Genomic DNA, 26,183 nt, shown 5'->3' on the forward strand with positions numbered 1-26,183 from the left:
TTGGATCCCGTATTGCTGTGTCCTAGGCTAGGGGTCCAATTGGAGCTGCAGCCACCAGCCTAGGGCACACAGTTACAGCAATGCGGGATATGAGCTTCATCTGTTACACCACAGCTCCAGGCGATGCCTACAGTTCCAGGCAACACCGGATCCTTTAACCCACTGAGCAAGGCCAGGGATAGAACCTGTATCTTCATGGATACTGGATGCTGGTCTGATTTGCTTCTGCTGAGCCATGACAGGGAGTCGAAGAAATTCTCCTATTCTACCAGGGAACTGTTTTAGGATATGGGTATGTTCCTATATCTTTTCACATGAAAGGAAGCATCCCCCTTCATCATTGGGTATAAGTCTCTGGGTTTTTGGTTTAGTGGGGTGGAGGATGTGGCCAGTGAGGTCAAGGCCATGGTTTAATCAGAAAACCACTTGGCTCCCTAAGCAAAGTCTGCATTTCTAGCTGCAGAAACACACTTCATTAGTCTTAAAAGAAAATCTTGAAGAGTGTGATATGGCTTAGCACAAATACCTCCTTTCCAGGATTCAGAAAATAATCTGTCCAAATTCATCATCATCCCTTATGTTCAAAGGAGAAGACAATGCTACCAGCAGTTTTCTCTGTTTTTAAAATATTCAGTATCTCTCCTTCCATTTTAATGCTGAAAGAAATTTACTCATTAAAAATCATGATTCATTTTGTTACATATATTCATTTCTTGTCTTCCTGCTTATACGTCCATCTCTCTTCTTTTCCCTTGCCATCCGGAAATTATCACTCTGGCTCTGAATGTCTTTTTTTTTTTTTTTTTTTGCTATTCAATGAAGCTTCAAAAGATTTAATTTCTAGAGTCATCAAGTCACTACCCTTTCAGATCTATTTGGTTTAACTCTAAAAGAGCTTGTCTTTGTGCAAAGCAAGTCTTTTAGAAAGAGTTAATTTGCAATCTCAACAGAAGCTAATTCTCAAGAGAGAATTTAAACCAGCAAGTGTCCTCCTGGTGGAAGAGCAGCCTGGGGCCCAGTGACTGGCGAGAGAGTTAACTCCTGGTGTGCTACTTCTGTGCAAAGGGGTGGGACATTCCTTCAACCTTCAGCAGTAGGCACTGGAAGCTTTAAGGCAGAGACAAAATGCCATTTGTTGTCCTTCCCAGGTCTTGGATTTTGGCATTTAGAAAATGTGCTGTCCTGTGATTTTTTTTCTTCTTTTTCTAACCTGCTAATTTTTTTTCTAGTAAAGAAAAGAAAAAAGATGAGAGGGAAGAAACTACTCAGGGATAATTGACTCCTTTGTGATATGGTTCTGCTTTAATTTTTTTAGATTAATAGAATCTATTTCTTTCCAGTGATGATTTTTAGAAATTGAGATGCATTTATAAAATAAATGGGATTTACATCCCAGAAATATTGTCATGTCATATACCTATCTCTTAACTCCCAAGTGAAGTTTATTTTTTTGTTTATTCTCCCCCCCCCAGAAGTGAGCTGGTTAATTTCTTGGGCAGTAATTTAACAACAGTATCAAGTATCAGTATCAAGAAAATATATTACCTTGTGGGAGTTCCCATCATGGCTCAGTGGTGTCTGCTGCCATAAGCTGTGGTGTAGTTGCAGATGAGGCTTGGATCCTTCGTGGCTGTGATGTAGGCCCGCAGCTACAGCTCTGATTCAGTCCCTACCCTAGGGTCTTCCATATGCCGTGGGTGTAGCCCTAAAAAGACACATACACACACAAAAATTAGAAAGAAAATGTATTACCTTGAGATGTGAAACTTCATTTTTAAAAGAACAAGGAATGCTTTTGGTTCCAAATTAAAATTTTTACTATCAGTTCAGCATCTAAGTTTTGCTGTCAAATACTTTTTTTTCATCTTATAAGGAGTCTAGTTATTCTAATATTGAGCAAATTCAGAGAGAATATTTGATAAAGAAAGTGGAAAATGAACAGGGATGGAAACCATAGAGCTAAGAGAGGGAATACCTATCAGAGTAAAGTCAAAGGCAACAAATAAATGAGTACCTCTGCTTATAGGATACCCTGGAGATAATTTTTAAACCTTTGACCCTTAACCCCAAGGTTCCAGGTGAAAGATCTTTCTTGATGTAGACCTCTTTTTATAACTTATTGATCACCTTTTCCAGGGCTTTTGCAGAAAAGATTTTCTCTGCCGTGTTTTGTGTTATATTGAGCTCTACTTTGCAAAATGAAGAAATTAAAGAGCAAAATTAAAGTTCAAAACCTTTTATTAGGAGTCTGCCATTGCAAAAACAAAACAAAACATAACTCTGATCTCCAACCCTTGGACTAAACATTTATCTTTCAGAATTTCAAGTCTGGGATTTGGTTTTGGTTTGCTTTTACTTCTTTGAGACACAGCTTGAATGCCTCCATTTGATTTTGTGCTTTCAACACATTTTTGGGATCTGGTGATTTGGGAAGGCCTATACCATATGGTCTTGATAAGGTGATAGATTTTCACATCCTCGGAATTGGCAGGAAAGGGTAGGAACTGAATCAGATGTGGGAAGGAAAAATTAAGAGCTTGGGCCCAAATCACTCATCTCATGAAATACCTCCTGAAACCCATAACTCCCAAAAAATCAATTTTTAAGCAAGTTTCTGTGTGTGTGTATCCCCACCACATGGGAATAAGTCTTTTACATTCTCTTAAAAATAGAGAGCTTTCTTTTGCAAGCAATGACACTTAGCATTTCTTGGTTAGCTCTTCAGCAAATTACCCTGCTTTGGAGTAAAGAACAAAAAGGGCCCTGCTTTACGTTTCTGGAAGAAAGGCTGTATAGCAAACGTATGGCTGAGGAGCCGGGTGTAAGGTAATAAAGGGTAGCAGCATTCATTTTGATTTGGAAGTTGATGGTATGGGGAGAAGGAGAACCAAACAAAGGCAGGCATATACACCAAAAGGGTAAAAAATCGCCCTGGCGGCAGTGTTGTAAACATTTTTTTAAAAAGAGAAAAGGATGCCTTTTGTGATTTCTAGCGGTGGGCTAGAGGGGGTTGAAGTGACAGACTTTCCCTGCTCTAACCGATAATTCGGATTTGGGTGGCCTGGCATTTAATTCGGTCAGTCTGTGCACCGTGGGTTCGGTGGGGGCCGTGCCAGGAGAATCACCTCTTGGGCTCCTACTTTCCTTCACCTCGCCCGGGGGCTTCGATTTTCCTATCTGCACTCTGGGCTTTAACCCGGATCGGCCCATTTCTCATACCTCCACTAGCCGGCGGGTGGCTGGCAGCCGGGCGCGGGGCGCGCGGCTGGGCGGGGACCAGGCTGCGGCGGCGGCGGCGGCGGGCGGCGCTCCGGCGCGCAGCGGGTTAAGGCAGCGGGGGCGGCGGCGAGGGGTGGAGGGAGCGCGGCGGCGGCGGGGCTGCAGGCTCCCGCGTCCTCAGACCGCCGCGGGTTTAAGCGCCGCCCGCGCCGGGAGGGCTGAACCCGGAGCCGCCGCTCCGAGCTCGCATTCGGATCCGCTAGAGCAGGAAGATGGCGACTGACGGCGCGAGCTGCGAGCCCGACTTCTCCCGCGCCCCGGAGGAAGCGGCGGGGGCCCCGGCGGAGGCGGCGGTAACAGAGGTCCCGGGGTGGGCGCGGGGTACGGGGATGGGCGCCTTTGGGGCGCTCCGCAAGCCCAGGCTCTTCCGGGTGCCTTCTCCTCCGGGCATCCCTTCCTGGGGTGCCTCCTTTTGGGGGTGCCTCATCCCCAGAGGCTGGGGCGAGGCGGCCGCCTGGGCTGGGGATTCCGCCTGCCCTTTCCTAGCCGCGGGATGCAGTCGAGGTCCGCCGGGGCGTCTGGGCTCCCTGCGAGCGTCCCGTGCGGCCCCTGCACTCACTCCCTCCGCTGCGGTCGGGTTTGGTCAGGGGCAAGGGCTGGGGTGTGTTTCCTGGCGAACTTGACCCCCCATTGTTCGCCTCTTGCTGCGCGCCGGGTTGTGGGCGCTTGTCTCAGGGGTGCCTGGCACCTCTCAGCGGACCTGGAAGGCAGCTAGGGGGAGGCGGATCAGCGCCGAGCAGGTGTGGGGATGCCCACTTGTGTGTGTGTGTGTGTGTGTGTGTGTGTTTGTGTGCCTGAGGCCCCTTGGGAGAGGCCCCATGCCCAGCTGTGGGCGCTGCTGCCGGCCCTTTGGGTTCTTGCTCCTTGCTGCCCCATTGCTTGGTGATGGTGGTTAGCGTTGGGGCGGCGGCGATGTCCTCCTTCTTCCCGAGAAGATGCAGGGCGAGGTGGAGGTTCAGCACCTGGTATCAACACATTGTTCTTCGCTGGGGTCTAGAAGCCAAATGAGCTTCCATCCATCGCTGGTTTCTACTTTCACTCCCAGAATATCCCTGTGCACAGAGACTCAATGGTGATTTCCAGCCCCTGCCTTGGGGGAAGACTAGACCCACATTTCCTGGGTGGAAATGTTCTTGGGGTTTGGGAAACAGCTTAGCAGGAGCTGCAAGGACCTGCAAAGAAAGGCAGCTCTGAAAGCGCCTCCCACTCTTGGCGCCATCCCGCTGCTCCAGCCAGAGATTCCTGGTGGGATGTAGTGTGCTGAGCATGGATGCCTCTCGGTTCTTCCCACTCGGGACCTGAGCAGAGGCAGTGAGGACGCAGCAGAGAGCAGGGCCAGGTGTGAATAGCCGAGGTTTCTTTAACTTCCTTCCCCTCTGTTTGGAGACGGAGCTTTCTGGAGAGGGAGAGGAGAGGTGTGGAGGAAAGCTACTTGGGCTTGAGAGGAGTTGAGCCTGGGGAGGAAAATGAGAAACCTGGAGAGAAGGAAACACGGAAGTGGAAGTGGAGGGCTGCTGATTTCCACTTGTAAAACTGTCAAGTTTTGGTTGGAAACTTTTAGGAAAATTGATCTTTTTTTTAATATAAAAAACGTGATCTTAAGATTTCAAATGAAACCTTCCTACTTGTGATGCAGGAAATCAGTTCCCCTGTGTGAGGTACAATAAGGGAATAGTTATTAAGATGAACCTTTCTGAAAGTTGAAATGGTTGGGTACCTTCTTCCTCAAGCGATGGTAAGGGGAGGGGGGAGAGAAAAAAGAAAGAGGGATGTGTTTATTGTTTCCCAGGCAGGTTGAATTTGTTTGTTTAATTGACTTAACATGGGTTTCTTTCTACCACCTTCAGTATGTTAATCACCTGACAATTAAACCAAACACAAACATCTGAGTTATGGCCTGTAGCTGACCTATAGTTTTATTTGGTTAGATTTATAAACAGCCTAGATGCTAGGCAGACTTGTGTTAAGAAGGTCAGTGTTCCCTTTCTACTGTTTAAAAATTTTAGGAGTCTGATACTTACTGCTTATATAGGTAGAAGTTTGATCATTTCACCCTGGTTGATTTGAATAACCATGGAAAGTCTGTGAAAGCGAAACATTTATTTCCTTAGACTCCTATGGGGTTCTGAGGAAATGCAATAAGATTTCTTAATCTTATATATATGTGTGTATGTGTATATGTATATACATATATATATTAAATGTTTGGTATTTCAGTAAAATTTTAATATTGGCTTCTTAGGATGTAAACTGGATGTTACTTTTTGCTTAATAAAGTACCATCTGCCCATATCAACCATTTGACCTACAGACTGATTTTTCAATTAAAAAAAAAAGCTAGGTTGAAGATATTTGTGATAACTGACTGTTAATTAATGATTAAAATTTAAAGGCATATCCATGCATTTTGGGTTTATGGCAACTGAGGACTTAATTTTTTTAGTGGCTAATTCTTTTTTGAAGTTTAGAGATTTATTTTATTTCAAGTTGGTTTACATACTATGCATTTTAATATGTATATTTGGCAGTAATGAGCCAGCGGAGACCCAAAGCTGTAGGCTATTTTTGAAAGTGAATGTTTTCACTAAGTTTTGACTATTTAGATTGTTGCTTAGAGACAAGTTTAATTTATAGTTTTCAGCTTAATATGATTTTCAGCGGAGTGTTTTAAAATTAGTTTGTGATCCTTGTTCTTAGCTGTTTAAATCCTGAAAGCATCTCAAGTGTAAGGCTAGGTAACAGTTACATTATTCAGTAGGATCATATTAATAGTCTTTGCTGTGAACCATGCTGGAGATCTCAGTTATTTTCAGCGCCTTAGCCAAATGTGATGACTCTTAGAGACTACATTGCTATTTCTACTCTGAAAATAACTCCTAATGGATAAGGCAGTATGGAAAACAGAAATCTTCCTGCTTTTTATCGTCACCGAAGAATTTAAGAGTGAAAGGAAAATGTAGATCTTTTTAGAGCTATGTTTGGGAAGTTGACCAACATTCTTGTCATTCTGAGCTTTTCTGGAGCAGCTAATGTGCAAAAAGTAGAGATAAATTTCGTTGTCATGGTGATAATGACAAGAAAAAAACTTCAGACAATGATTTTGTTTAAAATGCACAACAGTGATGTTAAACACAGTGACAAGTGGCACCTTAAATTGTTTCCAGGTGGCAGTATTGAATGTAAATACAATAAAAAGAACCTTTTTAGCCAATTTTGCTAAGCTTTCTTTAAAAGAATTATAGTTGTATGGCAGCTATAGAATATTGAACGTTTCACAGCATAATTTAGGGAAGAAATATTCTAGATTTAACACACCTTACCAAATACATACTAAGATGGAGGCCTTGTGAGTACCATCTTTGCCATCCTGAAGTAAAACATCCCAGTGGTAGAAGCTTGGTTGTACCAAGGCATCAAGTCAGAGACCATGGTGTCATGAGAAGCATGAAACATTTTTTGCATTAGGAGTCTGGGGAAGGAGAGTCATGGGGAGAATTCTTGGTGGAAAGATCTGAAAACATTCCACAGAATGATGGAGGACCCGCGTAGGGAGCCTGCAGGTAGCTGTGTGCACATGTGGCTGTTTTCTCAGATTTCCTGAGAGGTGGCCTGGGGCATGTATGAGGAGCTTTCAAAGATGAGCTTAGAGGTTTTAGTCTCAACTATAGGCTTTAGAAAAATAGCCTGGAAGTTGAGGAAATACCCTGAGACATTCCCCAGAGATCAGAATATAACTGATTTCATCATGATGCTTCTTATTCTTTACGTTTCTTCTTAAATAGGTTGTAGATTTCTGTCTGCACCTGGTTTTTTTTTTTTTTTTTTTTGGACTTTTATTGTTGTTGCTGCTGTCATGGTGGTTATATTTCTCACAGGAGCAATTTTGTTTAGAGAAAAGTAATTTGGCCTCTTCTATGATTGAATCCATGCCTAGGCTAGATTGCCAGTTGGTTTTATCCTCTTGTGTTTCACATGACTTTATGAGGTGAGAAAATGTTTCAAAGATTTAGTACTTAGCCATTTACAAATATGTGCTGTTGGTCATATGGGCAGCAAGGCTCTGGTTGGCAGCGTGCAGCCTCCTCTTTCAAGAAGAGTAGTGTGGTTTTGTTTGCAAAAGCTTAGCATGGTTCCAGGCACTTGGTAGGTATTCTACCAGTACTTACTGAATGAGGAAAATGAACACTCACCGAGAAGCTGTGCCATAATCCTTAACTTTGATTGGCTAATTGGCAGTTTTGCTTCATGTGTTACCAGATTGTGATGAAACTTTCCGCCTGTGATCTGTAGTAATTAACATTATAGATGGGATAGATCTGCTTTTGTTTCTGAACCATAACCCTGATTTTTTAGGTTTTTTTGGTTTTCACTTTTATAAGCCCCTTCCAATTTGCTTTTCTCAATGATATTTAAAAAAAAAAAACCTTAATTTTAACATAATCTAATTTTCCCTTTAGATTTTCCCTCTTCACAACAGTGATTGAGGAAGTTCCCTTGTGGCAGAGTGGGTTCAGGATCCGGTTTTGCTGCAGTTGTGGCACAGGCTGCAAATAAGGAGCAGGTTCTATCCCTGGCCTGGGAACTTCCATATGCTGTGAGTGCAGCCAAAGGGGGGAAAAAAAAGCTTGAGGCTGGGCATGTGGAGGTGGAGTGATGGAAATTGCACCACTCCCATCTTGAATTCTTCTAATAATAGAGTCAAGGCCACTGGGATGTTGAGGAATGAATGGTTGAGAGAAGGTTGAGAAAGATATAGGGAAATTTGGAAACAGGAGAAGGGAATTAAAGGGAAAGGTTGGGCAGAAAGGAAGTTTGAAGTAGTTTGCACAGGTCCAGAAATGTGGGACTAGAATTCAACTTTGTGGCCAAGAAGGATGGGGCCAGTTTCTCTCCCTTCCACCCCTTCATACTTAGTCAACATAAGCACTTCTGAGAATTGTTTTAGAAGACGACTTTATCTGAATGCACTTAATGGCATTCTTCTCTATTGGAGCTCCTTTGCGAGGCATGTAACATGGAAAAGGAAACTTGTCCTTGACGATTAGGTAAAGAAATGAAAATTACAAGAGAGATGATGGTAATGATGACATTAACAGCAGAGGATTTTTAAAATTGTACTTTAATCTGTTATAAATAACTTGCACAAATGAGATTTTATTATTAATACTCTACACCATGTGATGCCATCCACATAGAAATTCCAATTTTAGAAAAAAAAATGCTTTTGGAATAAATTTTTAATAAATAACCAGATGGGTTGAGGATGGATTTAAAGGTTATTATGGTAAATGCAGAATAGCCAAGTTAACGTTACTATGTGGAATGGACACTTGTTTGCAAATGATTTGGTTTTGACATTTTTATATTTCATCGAAAAGGCAACAAAGTGATTCCAAAAGGCCCTAGTTCTTCTACAGCAGGGCTTTGTCACTAGGTCATGTAGCTGCCCATGTCGTGGCTCTTGAAAGTCAGCATGCTGACATTCACCACCTGCAGATAATCGAGGTGATAGTCTTCAAGGTGGTATAAGCTTCTTCAAGGAAAATGATTGGATCTGGGTGCCAGCTCACATGTGAAAATGATGCATGTCCCATGTAGGGTTGTTGCGACATTGAAAAACTGAGTTATGATGGAAATGGACATTTGTTTTGTCTGAGATGCAGTCCTTTTGTTTTCCCAAAGTAAGAATCCAGGCTGAGGGGAGATCTGAAAGGAGGGAAAGGAAGGAAGCTGCGCTTAATTAGCAGAGGCTGCTGCCCCTGACTGAGCCGCTTCTATGTTTTTTCACTCCAGTTTTCTTGTACTTAAAATTAATTACATCCATTACCAGGTTTCCTTTCTGACATTCTGTTTACTTGCCGGTTTTACTTCTTCTAATACACTGAGTTGCTGTCTTGCATGAAAGACCCCATGGTGGATGTGCGGTGCATGGTCATGGAATGCTGAACCCAGGTTCTCAGTGTGTTGCTTTAAAGGCACAGGCCAAGTTGTCTTACTTTAGGTTCCTGTAAAGTGTTTTCGAAAATGATTGATCAGTTGCCCCCAGAGTGGGCTATAACGTTGTATCTTAGTAATATGTATTGTTGCCATGCTTTGTGTTTTTATGCTGAGAGAGACAGTTTGCTATCAAAAATGGGTAGCATATGTGTTAGGTAAAGTCATGTGACGATGTAACACTCTTACTGTCCTGACACATCCAGTGGAGATGAGAAAGTAGAGAGTTAATGTGAGTAAGTTTCATAGAATGAGGAAATACACAAGGCAGGACATGATTATTACTTGGAAATAAATGCATAGAACAGACTCTAAGGCTGAATTAAGAGAATGAGAGATTTCTGAGTGTGGAAAGATGCACGGAAGTAGGACTTTAGCTATGTCCTGAAGATAATGCGATTCAGATGAATTAGAGGAGAAAGAAGGATTAGCGAGAACAAAGTTATAGGTGTGCAGCCCTGGCAGGGAACACTCTTTCCTTCCTGTAGCGAGAAATCAGGAGGACATAACTACAGTTTTAAAGCATGAAAAATGTGCTTTTCATCAGGAGAAATTCTTCTAATTGGCTGCATTCGCATTTTTTAAATACTGTAAGTATTCTATGTACCTGGAAAGTTGGATTTAATTTTTTTGGTGTTGATAGTCTTCAAATTTTGATTTTTCTCCTTGAAATCTCGAGGTGGATTTCATTGCTTGTCCCTTCTTTGAGCCATTTCTTATTCATTCTCAGAGCATACATCTCGCTCACATAGGAAGTTCTAAATGTATTCGTAGTTATTAGTACCCACCATTAAACTAGGAGGAAAACATATTTCCATAACTTGGGGGCCAAGAGGCAAAAGTGATTTTCTTCAAATATTTCTCATAGGCTTCAGGGAATGACCTAAATTTCCTCAGTCGAGTAATCCAGTTACCCTGATGATATGTAAAATCAGGACTTTTGGGGGCTGGGAGAGATACTTAATACAACATTCTTGTTTTAGTCCTGAGAAATCGGAGACCCGAAGAGATGAAATAATGTTCTTTCAGCCCCTCTGCTTTCTCCGATATCCCACCTCCCGCCCTTGTAAATGCACTGATCAAATGCAGGCACAACCCACTAGACTGGAAACTGGAAGAGATGTTCTTGGCGTTTGTGGGAAGAGCCAGAGAACATGTTTGCCTTGGTGTCTGGCCACGAGGTTATCACCATAGCTGATGTGTTTGGACTAAGATCTGAGGGACACCTCTGCCACTGTGGCTCATAGTAACTTCTAAAGGCTTTGGTGGTACCAATAATGTGCAGATCGCATTCATTCCTACAGGATATAGTTGAGGGTCTTCGGACCTATTTCGACTGTGACTGTTGAGTTCCCCACAAACTATTTTAGATTTTTTTCTCAGGGAGAGTTGGCGGGGAGCAGTAGTGGTGGAAACTTGGTATTGGCCTATGTTCAGATGCAGCAGTTGAAGATGACAGTTGAGCCTGGCTCGATTTTGTCCTTTCTCCCTTCCCCTCCCTCCCTCTCTCTGAGCCTGTATGAGACTATCTGGAGGAGTGCCATGCCCATACCAACCCCAAATACTTCAGAACCATTGCAGACTGCCGAGTCGAACAGTACGAATTTGAAGCTGTGTCTCCTTTCATGTGTATTTGTCCCAAAAAAGGCCTTCTCTCTATCTGATGACCAAACTCTGGATTCCTTTAAGCTGCCTGTGCCAGATTTTTAAAACTAGGTGTTAAGAAGGGCTTCTCCTAGAGTGCTTTTCCTGGCAAACTTCAAGCATGACAGGCGGAGGAGTGGCCTGTGGAGTGGCCGGTTTCTTTTCTTTCTTTCTTTTCTGAGGTGTCTTGCCATCCCTAAAACATTAAGTTGGGGCTTTTCTTTATTAATTAGGAAAACAATTTCATTAATCATAAAACCTAGTCTTTGAACCTGTTTGCTCTGGGGTTATTTTGGGGGGGGGGGGTTGATGGTGGGCATGGGTGTCATGTTTTCTTGTGTACCTTTATGGAGAGCCTAAGTTGTTTTGGGGGAGCCATGTGAAGCCACTTGGCATGGGATCTCAGGTCCCAGAGCAGGGATTGAACCTGGGCTGCAGTGGTGAAAGCACCAATGCCTAACCACTAGACCACTTAGTGAACTCTCCCTAATTTTTTTTTTTTTGTCTTTTTGTCTTTTAGGGTGGCACCGGCAACATATGGAGGTTCCCAGGCTAGGGGTCGAATCGGAGCTGTAGCTGCCAGCCCACGCCAGAGCCATAGCAATGCCAGATCTGAGCTGCATCTGCCACCTACACCACAGCTCATGGCAACATTGGATCCATAACCCACTGAGCAAGGGCAGGGATCGAACCCACAACCTCATGGTTCCTAGTCAGATTCATTAACCACTGCGCCACAATGGGAACTCCTCTCCCTAATTTTTTATGTGAGTGTGGCATTTAGATCTCTCCTGTCTTGTATCTTATTTTGAAAATTAGGTTATCCAGTTAATTATAAAAATATTATAAGACTAATCACAAAAAATAGCAAAGAGAATGGGGGGGAGTTCCCATTGTAGCGCAGTGGAAATGAATCTGACTAAGAACCATGAGGTTGCAGGTTCGATCCCTGGCCTCATTCAGTAGGTTAAGGATCCAGTGTTGCTGTGAGCTGTGGTGTAGATTGCAGACACTGCTTGGATCTGGTGTTGCTGTGGCTCTAGTGTAGGCTGGCAGCTGCAGCTCTGATTGGACCCCTAGCTGGGAACCTCCATATGCCTAAAAAGACAAAAGACTTAAAAAAAAAAATGGGAGGAAACTTTTGTAGATGCTGGGGTTTCTTTATAGCATAGATTGTAGGGCAGGTTGCATGGGTATATACTTATCTTCAAACTCATCAAATTGCATACATTAAATATGTACAGCATTTTTTTATGTCAGTCATACCCCGAATAGTTTTTAAAAATTATTCAATTAGAATAATTATTTTCCTCTTAAACCAAGAAACTTTAATACTTGATTTTTCTATTCTAAGTACTTTTGTACCGTAAGTTCCTCAGGTCAGATAAAAGACAAGTCATATGAAACAATGAAATATTTTTAATGGGATTTTAGTTTCTGGCCTTCTTTATTTTTCAAAAAATGCCAAAATGTTTCATAAAATAGCCAGAGTCCTAAGACTCATGACATGCTTTCATATACTTTTACCCTATTTTGCCAGAATTGGGGATGGAAACAGCAGGTATTGGAGAATGACCATTTGAAAATATTGTGGAAGTTCCTGTTGTGACGCAGCAGAAACAGATCCGACTAGGAACCATGAAATTGTGGGTCTGATCCCTGGCCTTGCTCAGTGGGTTAAGGATCTGGCATTGCTGTTAGCTGTGGTGTATACAGGTTGTAGACACAGCTTGGATCTGGTGTTGTGGTGGCTGTGGTGTAGGCCGGCAGCTGTAGCTCTGACTGGACCCCTAGCCTGGGAAACCTCCATATGCTGCGAGAGTGGCCCTAAAAAGCAAAAAAGAAAATTTATAATATTTTGATTTTTGAAGGCCAGGAGTTAGAAGTATCTTTAGGAGTTCTGTCGTGGCTCAGTGGTTAACGTATCCGACTAGGAACCATGAGGTTGCGGGTTTGATCCCTGGCCTCACTCAGTGGGTTAAGGATCCAGCGTTGCTGTGAACTGTGGTTTAGGTCACAGATGCGGCTCGGATCTGGCGTTGCTCTGGTGTAGGCTGGCAGCTGTAGCTCTGATTAGACCCCTAGCCTGGGAACCTCCATATGCCTCGGGTGTGGCCCTAGAAAAGACAAAACAAACAAACAAAAACAAACAAACAAAAAGAAGTGTCTTTAGTGAGGAAGCAGGAGTAAAGTGTGGGGGGAAGAGAGAGGCAGGCAGACAGATGCACCATATATTTAAAATTATAAATCATTCAGTACATTTTGATGGAAGACAGATTTTTTTTAACATTCTATGTAACATAATTTATAATTTAGCAAGAACCCCTGTAACACTTTTTTTACCTTAATGAATTTTCCTTTGTATTGATGGTGATATATTAAAAAACAGAAGTGTTGGTTGCAGATCACATGTTGTGATATTGATGCTGATGGAACCAGGGCAAGCGCTCCTGACTCTAATGTGAATCAGAGTCTTGGCAACGTCTTTCATAATTTAGTAGTTTTTAAAATAGAGTGCTTTGCTTATGAAGCTTCAGGGAAACAGGGACAATAAAATATACAATTAATTACAATCTTTAGAACCACCACCAGCAGCATTAATAAAACATTACCCTCTAAAGCACATAAGAATTGCAACTTACTCTCCCATTTCAGTAGGAAAAACCAGGATAAAAGTCTGTCTTTCATCACAGTAAACCGAAGTTTATTAGACTTTGGGCTGGTAGATTTTCAGAGAAATAGGCTCATAGCCAATATCTCTCTCTGCCATACATAAAACATCAGGGTGCTCTCAGCTTTAAAAATAACAATCACCCACCTTTATTTAGCACTTATTTCATTAATACATCCTTGTTGAATCCTCACAAGAATGTTGTGGGGTAGATATGGGGACTTGTGTTAAATAGATGAGAAAACAGACTCAGAGTAGCTACAGAAACACTTCTCCAAGTGTAGTCCTTGGATCAGAACCACCATCAGCAGCAGGAGCACATAGTAGGGCAAATTCATAGCCCCAACTCAGACCTCCTGAATCAGACTTGGGGGTGAAGCCCAGCAGTCTGTGTTAATAAGGTCTGCAGATGATTCTTATGCCTGATTTTGAAAGCTATTGGGTTATAAGACTTAGGTAACACCACTGTGTAATTTGTGCCCTAGTATAGTGGATTTTTACTATTTATAGGGAACATCTCTCAATTAAACTTCCAAGCAAGGGTATCCCAGAACTACCCATCCTATAATTTTTCTTTTCTCTTTTTTTCATCCTGCATCTGTCTTTCCAAATAACTGCTCTTTTGAATGTATGTGCAAAAACAAACACCATTTTAAGAGGAAGAGCCTTTTATAATTTTTCTTCATGAGTTCCCATTGTGGCTTAGCAGTTTAAGAACCTGATGTAGTCTCTATGAGGATGCAGGTTCGATCCCTGACCTTGCTCAGTGGGTTAAGGATCTGGCATTGCCACAAGTTGCAGGCTAGGTCGCATGTGCAGTTGCCTTCGCTGTGGCTTAGGCCTGCAGCTGCAGCTCTGATTTGACCCCTCGCCCAAGAACTTCCATATGCCTCAGATGTGGCTGTAAAATGAAAAATAAATAATTAAATGAAATTTTTCTTCAGAGAACCTGCTAGCTCTCATCTCTTCCCCTTTTATACCATTATCTCCTTCCAGAAAGTTCTTTTGAAACTGAGAAGTGACTAGTTCTGGTCATACCTGTTTGTAATTCCCTGGAATCACTTATAGACCTTTGTCTGTTTATGTCTGTGTCATCACAGTGATAGTATGGCGTCAGATGCATAGGTGGTAAACCGGTCGTGAATGGTAATGGATAGAATAGCACTGTTCTCATCTCTAGAATGTTGGCAGCATGCTGGCAAAGCGTGCAGACAAGTCACAGCACTTGGTTGCAGTTTTGCCATTTCCTGGTCGTGTGAGCTGGGTACACTGTCTGACTCTGGAGTTGTGGTTTTCTAATCTGAAAAATAGGATGCTATCTATTACAGAGGTTAGATCTGGCTCTTTGAGAATTCTTTGGAAATCATTGGGTGCTAGGCAAATGTGAAGGCATGTTCTGGAATATCCTAAAGAATGGTTTCAGAAGTTGGGTGTTCTGGGACATTTGGGGATGAACCTGTTTCCTCTCCCTCTGATGGCGACTGGGTTTGTCAGATGGGTTGCCACAGAAGGGAGCAGGGGGCTGTGTGTTATGGAAGGAGCTCGGGCTGTGGACTCGCCCAGGCCCAGCTGTGAGCACACTAACTGATCTCGTCTCGGCAGCATCTGTAAAATGGTTATCAGAAGACCTGCTTGTAAAAGCTGTGGTGAGGGAAGAGAGCAGAAGTGGAGACAAAAGAATTGGGAGCCAGTGGTGTTTCCGTGGGATGTGAAGCTGTGGCGGTGGAGGCAGTCACCAGGGAGGGAAAGTACAGGAGAAGACAGTGGGGCTGGAAGAGCACTGGGGGAGGATTCTGACCCCCCAGGGCCATGGTGCCAACGCCTCATGGACTCGCTGGTCTCTGGAAGGCTCACTTCGTCCAGCCTCAGGTCCCTGTCAAGCTGGTCTAAGGAATGGCAAGAAGCCAAGGGACACTGCATAAGAATGCATTGGATAATGATGTAGCAGGGGTTCCAGACTCAGCTGATCTTAGGTGCATGTGGGTGGTAGGCCAGGCCTCTTAAAAACACATTGCCTGTGCTGTGCATGCACGTGTGGGGGGTGGGGTGGGTAGTGCAGATAACAAAGAGCATGCGCCTTTAAATGGGCAGCCCCTACTTGGCTCTGTGAATTAGTACCCTGTGGGAATTTGAATCTGGGGTTACTCGGTCATCTGAATTTTGAGGAGAAGCCAGCGATCTGGATTTTTTTGGTGACATTTTTAGATTTTTTTGGTGCTGGCTGAATTAAAAAAACACGTTGTGGCCCAAGTAACACACATCTGTGGGCCAGATTTGGCTGTAGGCTGCTAGCTGGTGGCCTCTGCTGCAGAGTGTTGTATAAACATAACCTGTTATTATTGGAAGTCCCGGAATTTATAGTAACCTCCTAGGAGTCTTTGTGTTGGGGCCCTTCTAGGAATACATTCGTGCTTTCTTTGCTCCGATCAGAACTTCTCCCCAGCACACACTGGGCCTGTTTGGATACAAATTCCAGGGACTTTAAATTTGTGTTGTATATTTTGAAGAGATCCTGAAGCCAGGTGGGCAGGCAGGCTGGGAAAAAAGTTCTCCTTAGTGGAGGGATTTGGGATATTGGTGCTGGGGTTTTGCTCTCTCCTCCTAGTCAGAGCATAGACGGTCTGCTGTAGAACAGGGCCCCAGGGCCCCCTGGGTTTGTGGAGCCACCGGGATAAAAGTAATCCATTGCGTACCTTGAGGAAGTTTTTTCATTTTGAAAAATTTGTGTTACAGAAAAAAGAGTTCGATGTGGACACGCTCAGTAAGCCAGAGCTTCGGATGCTGCTCAGCGTGATGGAAGGGGAGCTGGAGGCCAGAGACCTCGTCATCGAGGCCCTTCGGGTAAGAATCTTTCAGGGCCAAGGCCCATTCCTATGTCATTTTCTTTTCTCAAATGGCCAGTGGCAAAGCTTTTTCTTCTTAATTTTTGAGTCATTGTAGATCTAAAATTTTACATCAGGTTAAATGTGCCCCTCACCCCAAATGCCACCCCATGGGCTTGATAAGGCCAAACAAACACTGAAGTTGGATGGTCATCGAAAGGACCTGAGTAAATTCTTAGGTGGGCTCTACATCACTGAAGAGCAGTAATTCTCAGCTGTTTGAGGAACTTGAGAATTAAAAGGATTTCAGAAGCAATACAGCTTATGTTTCACATATTTATTTGGTTAAAAGACAAAATTCTCAGAGTTCTTGATGTGGCTCGGCGGGTTACAAACCTGATGAGTATTCATGAGGCTGTGGGTTCGATCCCTGGCCTCACTCAGTGGGTTAAGGATTCAGCTTTGCCGTGAGCTGTGGTGTAGGTTGCAGACGTGCCTCGGATCCCACGTTGCTGCGACTGTGGCACAGGCTGGCAGCTGCACCTCCTATTTGATCCCTAGCCTGGGAACTTTGACATAAGTTCTCATAAAATTCAAGTTTGCTGTTTTACATGTATGCGGGACCAATGAAGAAAAATTAATAGAATCATTTATAAAAGGAATTGCTGTAATAGAACTTTTTCCATTCTATATAAGTTATAAATTCTTACTTTCAGAAACTCTTCAGTTAAAAACTAAATGTTTATATATTCTTGTCTTCAAATAGTTTTATTACTTTTTCCATCTGATCTTAAAGTAATTTTTAACTTTTTATAATTTGCAGAGAATTATCTTTCAATGTATTAGAATACCTTCATAAAGTTGTTTTCTTTATATCTATATATGTATATATGTATAATGATTTTTATTTTTTCCATTATAACTGGTTACAGTGTTCTATCAATTTTCCACTGTACAGTATGGTGACCCACTTACACATACATGTATACATTCTTTTTTCTCACATTATCATGCTCCATCAAAAGTGACTTCCCAATGCTACACAGCAGGATCTCATTGCGAATCCATTCCAAAGGGTAATAGTCTGCATCTATTAACCCCCAAATCCTGGTCCATCCCACTTTCCCCCACCAAGTTTTGTTGTCTTAAAAATGATGCTGTCAAAATTTTTTATTATTATTTTTTATTTTTTGGCCACCCTGCAGCATAGGGAGCTCCTGGACCAGGGATCACATCCAAGCCATAGTTGCAGCCTAAGCCACAGCTGTGGCAATGCTAGATCCTCAACCCACTGTGCCAGGCTGGGGATCAAACCTGTGACCCAGTGCTCCCAAGATGCCACTGATCCTTTTGTGCCACAGCAGAACTCTGGTCAAACTTTTTTTTTTTTTTTTTTAAACAAGTGGCCTCACCTGTGGCAAATGGAAGTTCCCGAGCCAGGGATCGAGCCAATGTAGAAGCAACGCCAAATAGTTATGCTGTGAGCCACACGGGAAGTCTCTGTCAAACTTTCTTGATGTAGAGTTTTCTAATTGGTAGTATCCAAGATTATACTTGTTTTGGTATGTGGGCCAAACTTAAAAGTTTTTTTCTGTTTTATATGTAATACTTTGTATATAATCAGGTATTGCCTGACTCTTGGTCATTTGGCGAAGATGGATATATTTATTACAGAGGAAATATGGATTTATTTATTTTTCACCAGGGAGTACTTCCTCATGTTTTGCCCCAGGGAGTTTATTTTTGTGAAAGACCATGGAATGTAAAGAAAAATGTTGTGTCCCCATGGGCGCTAAATTCATGGGGAAAAGCGATAGTAACAGTGGAGGGTCAGGCATAATGGTGAAGGTGGATATGCTGAGAATCCAGTTGTGTAGGGGAAGGGGCAGTGGTTCCTGAAGTAGTGGCTTAAGTATGTTTTCACAACCTGGAAACTGATATAGTGGGCATGATAATTATTCTTCCATCTGATGATAGAGAATGATGGCCTCAGGAAAAGTGGAGTGTGGTTATACCAAGTGCAAACCAATGATGAGTTGAGGATGTTGCTTTTTGAACCATAGATAAGGTGTGCTCAGTAGAGGGAGTTCCCTTCCTGGTGCAGCGGGAATGAATCCGACTAGCATCCTTGAGGATGCAGGTTTGATCCCTGGCTTTGCTCAGTGGCTCGGGGATCCCGGCCTTGCCATGAGCTGTGTTGTGTAGCTTGCAGATAGGGTTTGGATCCTGCATTGCCATGGCTCTAGTGTGGGCTGGCAGCTGTAGCTCCGATTTGACCTCTAGCCTGGGAACTTCCACATGCCATGGATGCGGCCCTAAAAAACTAACTAAATAAATAAAATAAAAAAGATGTGCTCAGTAGAAGTGTGCACGGCTGGGTAGTGATGGGTATTCATCATGCTGCACAATTGGAGCATTTGCACTATTTGCCTGTGTGTATTTTCTTGAGGGAACTTTGTAGGAAAAATGCTAAGGCGGTGTGTCATTCCAATGTGTGACCCTCAGCCCAAGGAGAGAGCAAGGCAACAGTCACCCATGAGGCCAGTGGTGTAGCCTCTTTAGACCAAACGGATGTGAGGGCTTCAGTTCTCCCTCAGGTCTTTCTCTGTCCCTCTCTGTTCACCTGCAGAAAGGCATCAGTACAGTGGTGTTTCCTTCTGCTCAGACAAATGTTGGAATGTTTAATGGAGTTTGTGTTTTATGTATCACCTTGGCAACCACACGTATGTCTCTTTGTAACTTAATTGTGACACTTTCAAACATAAGAGGTAAAGGCTTGCTGATGATCAGGGTTTGCCAAATTGAAAGTTTTTCATAGAATCAAAGAATGTTGGAGTTGCAAGGAACCTTGGGGGATATTCTAGGTCAGGGTTTGCATCTCTATCAGATCTAGGTTTTCCTTTTTCATACAATATTTTGTATTACCCTTTTACTATGCTACAATGAAATGTATGAAAAATTGCACATATAAGTAGGCTATGTTAAAAATAACCAGTACAGTGCCCTACATGATAAAGTAGGTGGCTGTTCCCACCTATTCATCACTTTGCCATAAGTACAGTCATCACAGAAGAATCCTGATCCAGGTGTGCCTTGTCCTTGACTTGGATACCGGGAGCTGATTTGCCATGGGTGAGATGATTTTTCTGAAATGGTGAATGACACTTGATAATCAGGTTCCAAACAAAAGCCCAGATGTACATGTGATTTGAATTCCTGAAAAGTAGTGTTTGTTAAAACTGAATTCAAAGAACTTCTTTATGTGTGAAAACAAGTGACTCTTTAGGCTCAGACAGTCATACTGAAGGTGCTAATGAAAGGAATGAACAGAGGGACATTTGAACAGAGGGACTGAACAGAGACATAGGGGACTGGGGGCAGTTCCCGGATGTGTGGCAAACCTCTAACTCTGAGCCCTTCAGTGCCAACCACCATGAAAACTAAAACTGTTTTCCCCTATTTCCAAAACGCCTCCTGGGACACTGCCCCTGTGGAGGGCCACTGGCTGATACCAGTCTCTTTTAGTGATAGACTCAAACAAACAAAAAGGAAGCCTGGGGAGACTGTGACTTATCTCAAGTTGAAAATGTGGCATGCATGAACTTGGTGTGTTTGGAGACTCTTAAAGCTTTTTGTCCCTTTTGAAAAATTGAGAATTGATTTGTTTGTGTAAAAGATTGGGTTTGTAGGAGTAGGTAATAATGTCATTTTCATATACCTGTCATAGCTGTCATTGACTCACTGTGGTGATTTACTGTTTGACTGTTCCCTTGGGGGCATTTATTGGAACTAGTGAAACAGATGTGTCCGATAGTTACCTTTTCCTTTAACAGGAGAATATAATTTAGTGACTGGTAATGCTCTAGAAGGAGATTGGGAAGGAGAAAATGTGAAACTCGTTAAAAAATTTCATATTACAAGAGAAACCTTTTCCTATATTAAAAGTCAAAATTTATTCAATTAGTAAGCGGTATTGTTGTTGTTGTCTTTTTAGGGCCACACCCACAGCATATGGAAGTTGCCAGGCTAGGAGTCTAATCAGAGCTGCAGCTGCCAGCTTCCACTATAGCCACAGCAATGCCAGATCTGAGCTACATCCGCAACCCACACCACAGCTCATGGCACTGAGCTCATGGGACCTTAACCCACTGAGCGAGGCCAGGGATCGAACCCACATGGATACTAGTTGAGTTCATTACCACTGAGCCACTATGGGAACTCCAGTATGCTGATATGCAATTAGGAAAAATATATTCTGTTTTTTTAATAAAAAATATTTCTTCTCTGATTATGTAAAGATTTTTGAACTTACTCTATAAATTGTGATTTTTTTTAAAGATAAAAGATACCTAATTTGTAGCCTGAACTAATAATTTAGAAATTCTGTTGTGAGGCATTCAAATTCTTTAGAATTTTAGAACCTTTAAAAAGCTATTTCAGACCAAGCTATTTTACTTTTTAAATCATGCTGTCCTGATGCTCTTGATTGTCAAGTTATCATAAAAGTTGCATAGATTATTGAATTAATGGCCATAGACTTGTCTGGAAAATCCACAAATATCATTTTGGGGGAATGGTGTTAGGAAATTACAGTACACATTTTGGTACTTTTACTTTTTCCATATGTTTAAGGTAAAAATATTTTTCGATAAACCCATGGCTTTATAACAGTTACAATATTCAAGACATTAATTTTTATTGTGGGGAGTTATATATATATATATATTTTTTATTATTATTATTTTTTTGGTCTTTTTGTCTTTTCTAGGGCCGCTCCCGCGGCATATGGAGGTTACCAGGCTAGGGGCCGAATCGGAGCTGCAGCCACCGGCCTACGCCAGAGCCACAGCAACGCGGGACTCGAGCCACGTCTGCAACCTACAGCACAGCTCACGGCAACACCGGATCGTTAATGGGAGTTATATTTTTAAAAAAGTAATATTGATAGAAAAATCTGAATTTCATAAAGGTGCCTAACTGAAATGTTTTAATTTCATCACATAATAAATACTCTGTTTCTCAATGATTTCCCCCCATTCACATAACGTAGGAATGATCACTGAATAAATATATTCCATATCATTTGAGGTCTAGAGGAGATAGTTTGGAGTTTAATGAAGATTGTGTTCAAGGAGAAGCGGCTATATTTTTTGAAAACCAAGATAGGTACAGAATTCATCATTTCAATGCTCAGTGTTTAGCTTATAGAATCCTCTGGTCCTCGCTTCCTTTTCCCTTCTGCTACTAGTATTTTTATCAGCATCGTAGTTAAAGGGAGACAGGGCAGGAAGATGCAAATGCTATAATTACTACGTTTTAAGAGTTAAAATTGTTTTAGCCTCTGTTTTCTCAGGGTTTAGCCTGCTGTCATTAGTATGATTTTTATGTATTATATCATTGAAACAATGAATTCCTTGGGCAGTTAACTCCAGATTGCTGCCTTTTTCCATTTAGATATGATAAATGAGAATTAACAGACATGGCAGTTTTCTTCTAGCCTATAGTCCTTATAGAGTCACTCTATAATCCAGATTTTCAAGTATTATTTACAGTGAAACTTTTAAAAATTAGCCAGTTTAAAATTTCTTTGGATAGGAGTTCCCACCATGGTGAAGTGGTTTTAAGGATCTGACTGCAGCAGCTCAGGTCACTGTGGACGTGGGCGTTTGATCCCCAGCCCCAGCACAGTGGGTTAAAGGATCCCGTGTTGCTACAGCTGTGCGCCATGGCATAGGTCGCAGCCATGGCTTAGATTCAGTCCCTGGCTCTGGAACTTCCCTATGCCCTGAGTGTGGCCATAAAATTAAAAAAAATTCCTTGGATGGAAAGCACTGATAGCCCTTGTATAGGGGACATCAAATGATAGAATTGACTTGCACAAGCGACTGCAGCAAGGACCCAAAGTACGATTGATTACATAAACAATTCATTTCTCACATACTATTTTGGAGGTGAGGGAGTTCTGCTGGAGAGGCAGCTCTTTGCCAAGTGGTCATTCAGCTACCCAGTGATTTCTAGCTTATTGCTCTTCTTAGGGAATTAGCCTCATCTGCATGGTCAAAGCTGGGTCAATGCCACTTCCATATCCCAACCTATGATGGGGAGTGGGGGCAGGTGAGGAAATGAACAAGCAGCTTTTTCTAAGCAGTGTGCACACACATAGCTGCGTAGGAAACTGGGAAGTGGCACTGGCTGGCTACATGCTGGTACAGTGGAGGAAGAAGGACATTGGAGTTCTTTCTCCTTCTTTCAGTAAATGTTGAATGCTTGCTTTGTACCAGGCACAAAACAGTTTGAACTGAATGTAAGTGAAGCTTTATTATAATTCCAAAATTGTGCCCATTTAGAACATTTTTACATCTTATCTTATATATTTAAAATTAATTGTCCTGAGTAGTGTCGTTTGGGCCTAAGTACTAAGTACACTTTTCTCAGACTGTGACTTGATAGGTATTTTGCCTAGAATATATCTTCCTTTTTGAAAACCTGACCTTCCCAGTGGGTTCAAAACTCAATTAAAAATTTTTTTTTAATAATTTTGCTTTATAGCAGTTGTTTTCTTTTCTTCAACCTCAGCATGATTGACATTTGAGACCAGATATTCTTGGTGCAGGCAGAGGGGCTCTTCTGCGTTCTAGGATTCCTAGTAGCCTCCCTAGCCTCTGTCTCCTCACTCAGTGCCAGTAGCATCTCCCGTTGTGATAGCCAACGAGGTCTGCAAATCTCCCTCATTTAGAAAACATTGCTGTAAAGTAATACTGGTTAAGGAAACTCCACTTTAAAAACTATATTGATTTGCTAAAATAAATGTAAGAACCTTAATGATTCAAATATTCTTCTTTATGATACAGTGATTTTTTTCCTGTGAAATATTTTCTTTCAAAGCCAAAAAATAATCTGAAAATGCCCATTTTAACAGACTTCATGACTCTTTCAAAACACATGTATTGTTTAAAATTGCATTATAGTTTCATAGGCGGAATGTAGATGTTTTATTTTTCATATTAAACAACCTTCATGGCTCTGTGCTGGAATCCCTATATAGAACAAATTCAGTCTTTTTAAATAAAATGAAAGCATTAAGTAGAATAATGTTTCCACTCATTTCAAAAGCAGCTACTAGTACGGTGCAGGATATTGTGAAGTTTTTCCGTCTATGACATGTCTGCTAAATAATGATAAAAGAATAATATTCTGGTTTCAGCTAAGTAAAACACGCAGCCTTTTGTATTTCAGAATTCTCCTGTGATGGCAGGCAATTGATTGACCAAAACATACTCTTTTTTTATGCTGCTTATTTTAATTAATGAATGAATTATTTTGCTGAATTCATGAAAACATAAATTGCTTCCTTCCCTGACTGCTGAGATAGTGCCTTTGTTCTTTGTCTAGAGAAAGGAAGAGGAGAGTTGACTGGTTGTTGAGTTTTTTTCCTGCAAGCACATCAGTTTTCATGATATGCAATAGCTGATTTTTAAATATCATTGTATTTTGTTTTAGTAAGGCAGCTTTGATTCTTTATTTTTGAGAAACTTTATTTTACCTGATGAACATTTACTATTACTGAAGGAAAAAGAAGGTGGTCAGTCAAAATAGTGCTTTAAAAAAAGAAATTAGTGGTAAGAGGAGTTCCCGTTGTGGCTCAGTGTCTTAAGAACCCACCTGATATCCATGAGGATTCTCTTTTTGATCCCTGGCCTTTCTCAGTGGGTTAAGGATCCAGCACTTCTTCAGCGGTGGTGTAGGTTGCAGATGCGGCTTGGATCCCACTTTGCTGTGGCTGTGGCATAGGCCAGTGGCTATAGCTCCGATTCGATCCCTAGCCTGGGGACTTCCATAGGCTGCAGGTGCAGCCATAAAAAGAAAAAAAAATTAGGGCTAGGGGATTAGTACATACAAACTATTAGGTATAAAATAAGGTACAAGGAGATATTTTACTACACAGGGGATATAGCCAGTATTTTATAATAACTATAAATGGAGTGTAAAATTGTGAATCACTATATGGCACACCTGTAACATATATAGATGTACAATGTTGTATATAATTTATTATACATTGTACAACTATAATTCAATAAAATATATGTAAATTGAATCATTCAGTAAAGAAGTGAAGGTAATGATGGCACCGAAGCAGAGTGGTATTTATCACTGCCATTTAATAAGCAACTGAAGCCACTTGAGCAACTTTCTCTTGGTGGTTATTAATGATAAATGATCAGGATATCTATGAGAACAAACTAAAGATGAAGCTGTCCCAGCTCAATGAGGTACCGTTTGATCTACACTGGGCTCAGGATAGATTCGGGTTTACACATGATATGAAAGTAAGAATATATTTTTGTCTATTTTGAAGATTATCGTAATTTGTGAGACTGTCAGTTCAATTAACAGTTCCTTTTTAGAATTAGTTCTTTGTGATCTGAAAATACAGGGTGTTCCTTTGAGGCATTCTGATGATAATTCAGCCATCTCGTCTTCACACTCAGTGGCTAAGCTACAAGTCATGGGTTCTTGCGGGAATTTCCTTTGCCAAGTATATATATGATTAATTCTGTGCCTTGGTGATAAGAAACAAGGGTCAAAATTCGTAATCAAAATTCTACCATCTCTTTGGTTATGGTTATTTATTTTTCTTTTGCCACACTCACAGCATATAGAAGTTCCAGGCCAGATGTCGAATCTCAGCCGGAGCTGCCACTTATATCATAGCCGCAGCAATGCCAGATCCTTAACCCACTGCGCTGGGCCAAGGAACGAACTGCATCTCTGCAGCTACCAGAGCTGCTGCAGCTGGATCCTTACTGCACTGCACCATAGTGGGAACCCCTCGTTGTGCTTATTTTGGGAAGAAAAATGAAGCGTTTTCAGGCTCTAGCTTTCAATTTTCTGATTCAAAATTAAATTGTTGTTGAACAAATAAGAAAGGACAGATTCTATCCTACATTTCGAATGTGCTTGGACAGAGTGGGTCAGGAGAGGGGGTCCTTGCATCCATTCCTCCAACAGGTGGTGTTGTCTTTAGGCATGTCCTGAGCTTTGAGGGTGATGGATAAGGGGTAAGGTTTCTTTCTCATGGGTGTTAGCAGCTAGGGGAGAGATAGACAGTGGCTTAATGTCAAAGTACGAACTGTGATCATGAAAGAAAATGAAAGAATGTTATGAGAGAGAGATTGAGGGTCTCTTATATTGGGTCAGAAAAGACTTCTCTGAGGAAGTGGCTCTACTTGAGACTTGAAGGAGGAATAATGTAAACCCTGTTGGAAGAACAGTGTTCAGGCAAAGGGAGCAGCACGTGCAAAGGCCCCTGGAGAGGGAGGACCTCGACAATTGATAGGAACTGTTAGAGATCAGAGCAAGAAAGGGTGGCACAAGATCAGGTGCAGTGTGAGGGGGGGGCCAGACCATGGTAGAGGGTGAAGGCCATGAAAAGACAGGATTTCATCCTACATCAAGTGGTCAGCCACTGACGTGTTTATTTTGAGAATGCCAGTGATGTGGTGTGCTATTTAAGTGAAATGCCATCTTTTTAGAAAATGCAAATTTAGAGTGTATTCTATTTTTTGCATTAGAAGTAATTCATTAAATATAAGTATTTAAGTATTTAAAAGTTATCACTGTTTTCAAGGGGGAAAAATAGATCACCCTAGCTGCTGGGCAGACAAAAGTTTGTTGAAGAACCATAATAAAGGTTAAGAATGTCATAGTGGTTCTCTAAGAAATGTGAATATCTCAGATGCTTACAATGATTGCCCTTTAAGAGGGCATGG

At 41.8% G+C, this 26,183-nt stretch overlaps 1 protein-coding gene across 4 annotated transcripts in view; it reads left to right on the forward strand.

Moving 5' to 3' along the window:
* The first annotated feature begins 3,403 nt into the window (after positions 1-3,403).
* Positions 3,404-26,183, forward strand: part of CTTNBP2 (cortactin binding protein 2) — a 154,147-nt gene continuing 131,367 nt past the window's right edge. The window contains exons 1-2 of one of the 4 annotated variants that reach the window (XM_047763220.1): positions 3,404-3,572; positions 16,322-16,429. In XM_047763220.1, coding sequence (XP_047619176.1) covers positions 3,492-3,572; positions 16,322-16,429 — 189 coding nt within the window. In that variant the 5' untranslated portion in view covers positions 3,404-3,491. The remainder of the gene's footprint in view (positions 3,573-16,321; positions 16,430-26,183) is intronic. The other 3 variants (XM_047763219.1, XM_047763221.1, XM_047763222.1) reach the window with 3 other exon arrangements.

This window comes from Phacochoerus africanus, chromosome 16 (genome assembly GCF_016906955.1).
Source record: "Phacochoerus africanus isolate WHEZ1 chromosome 16, ROS_Pafr_v1, whole genome shotgun sequence".
Lineage (NCBI taxonomy): Eukaryota > Metazoa > Chordata > Mammalia > Artiodactyla > Suidae > Phacochoerus > Phacochoerus africanus.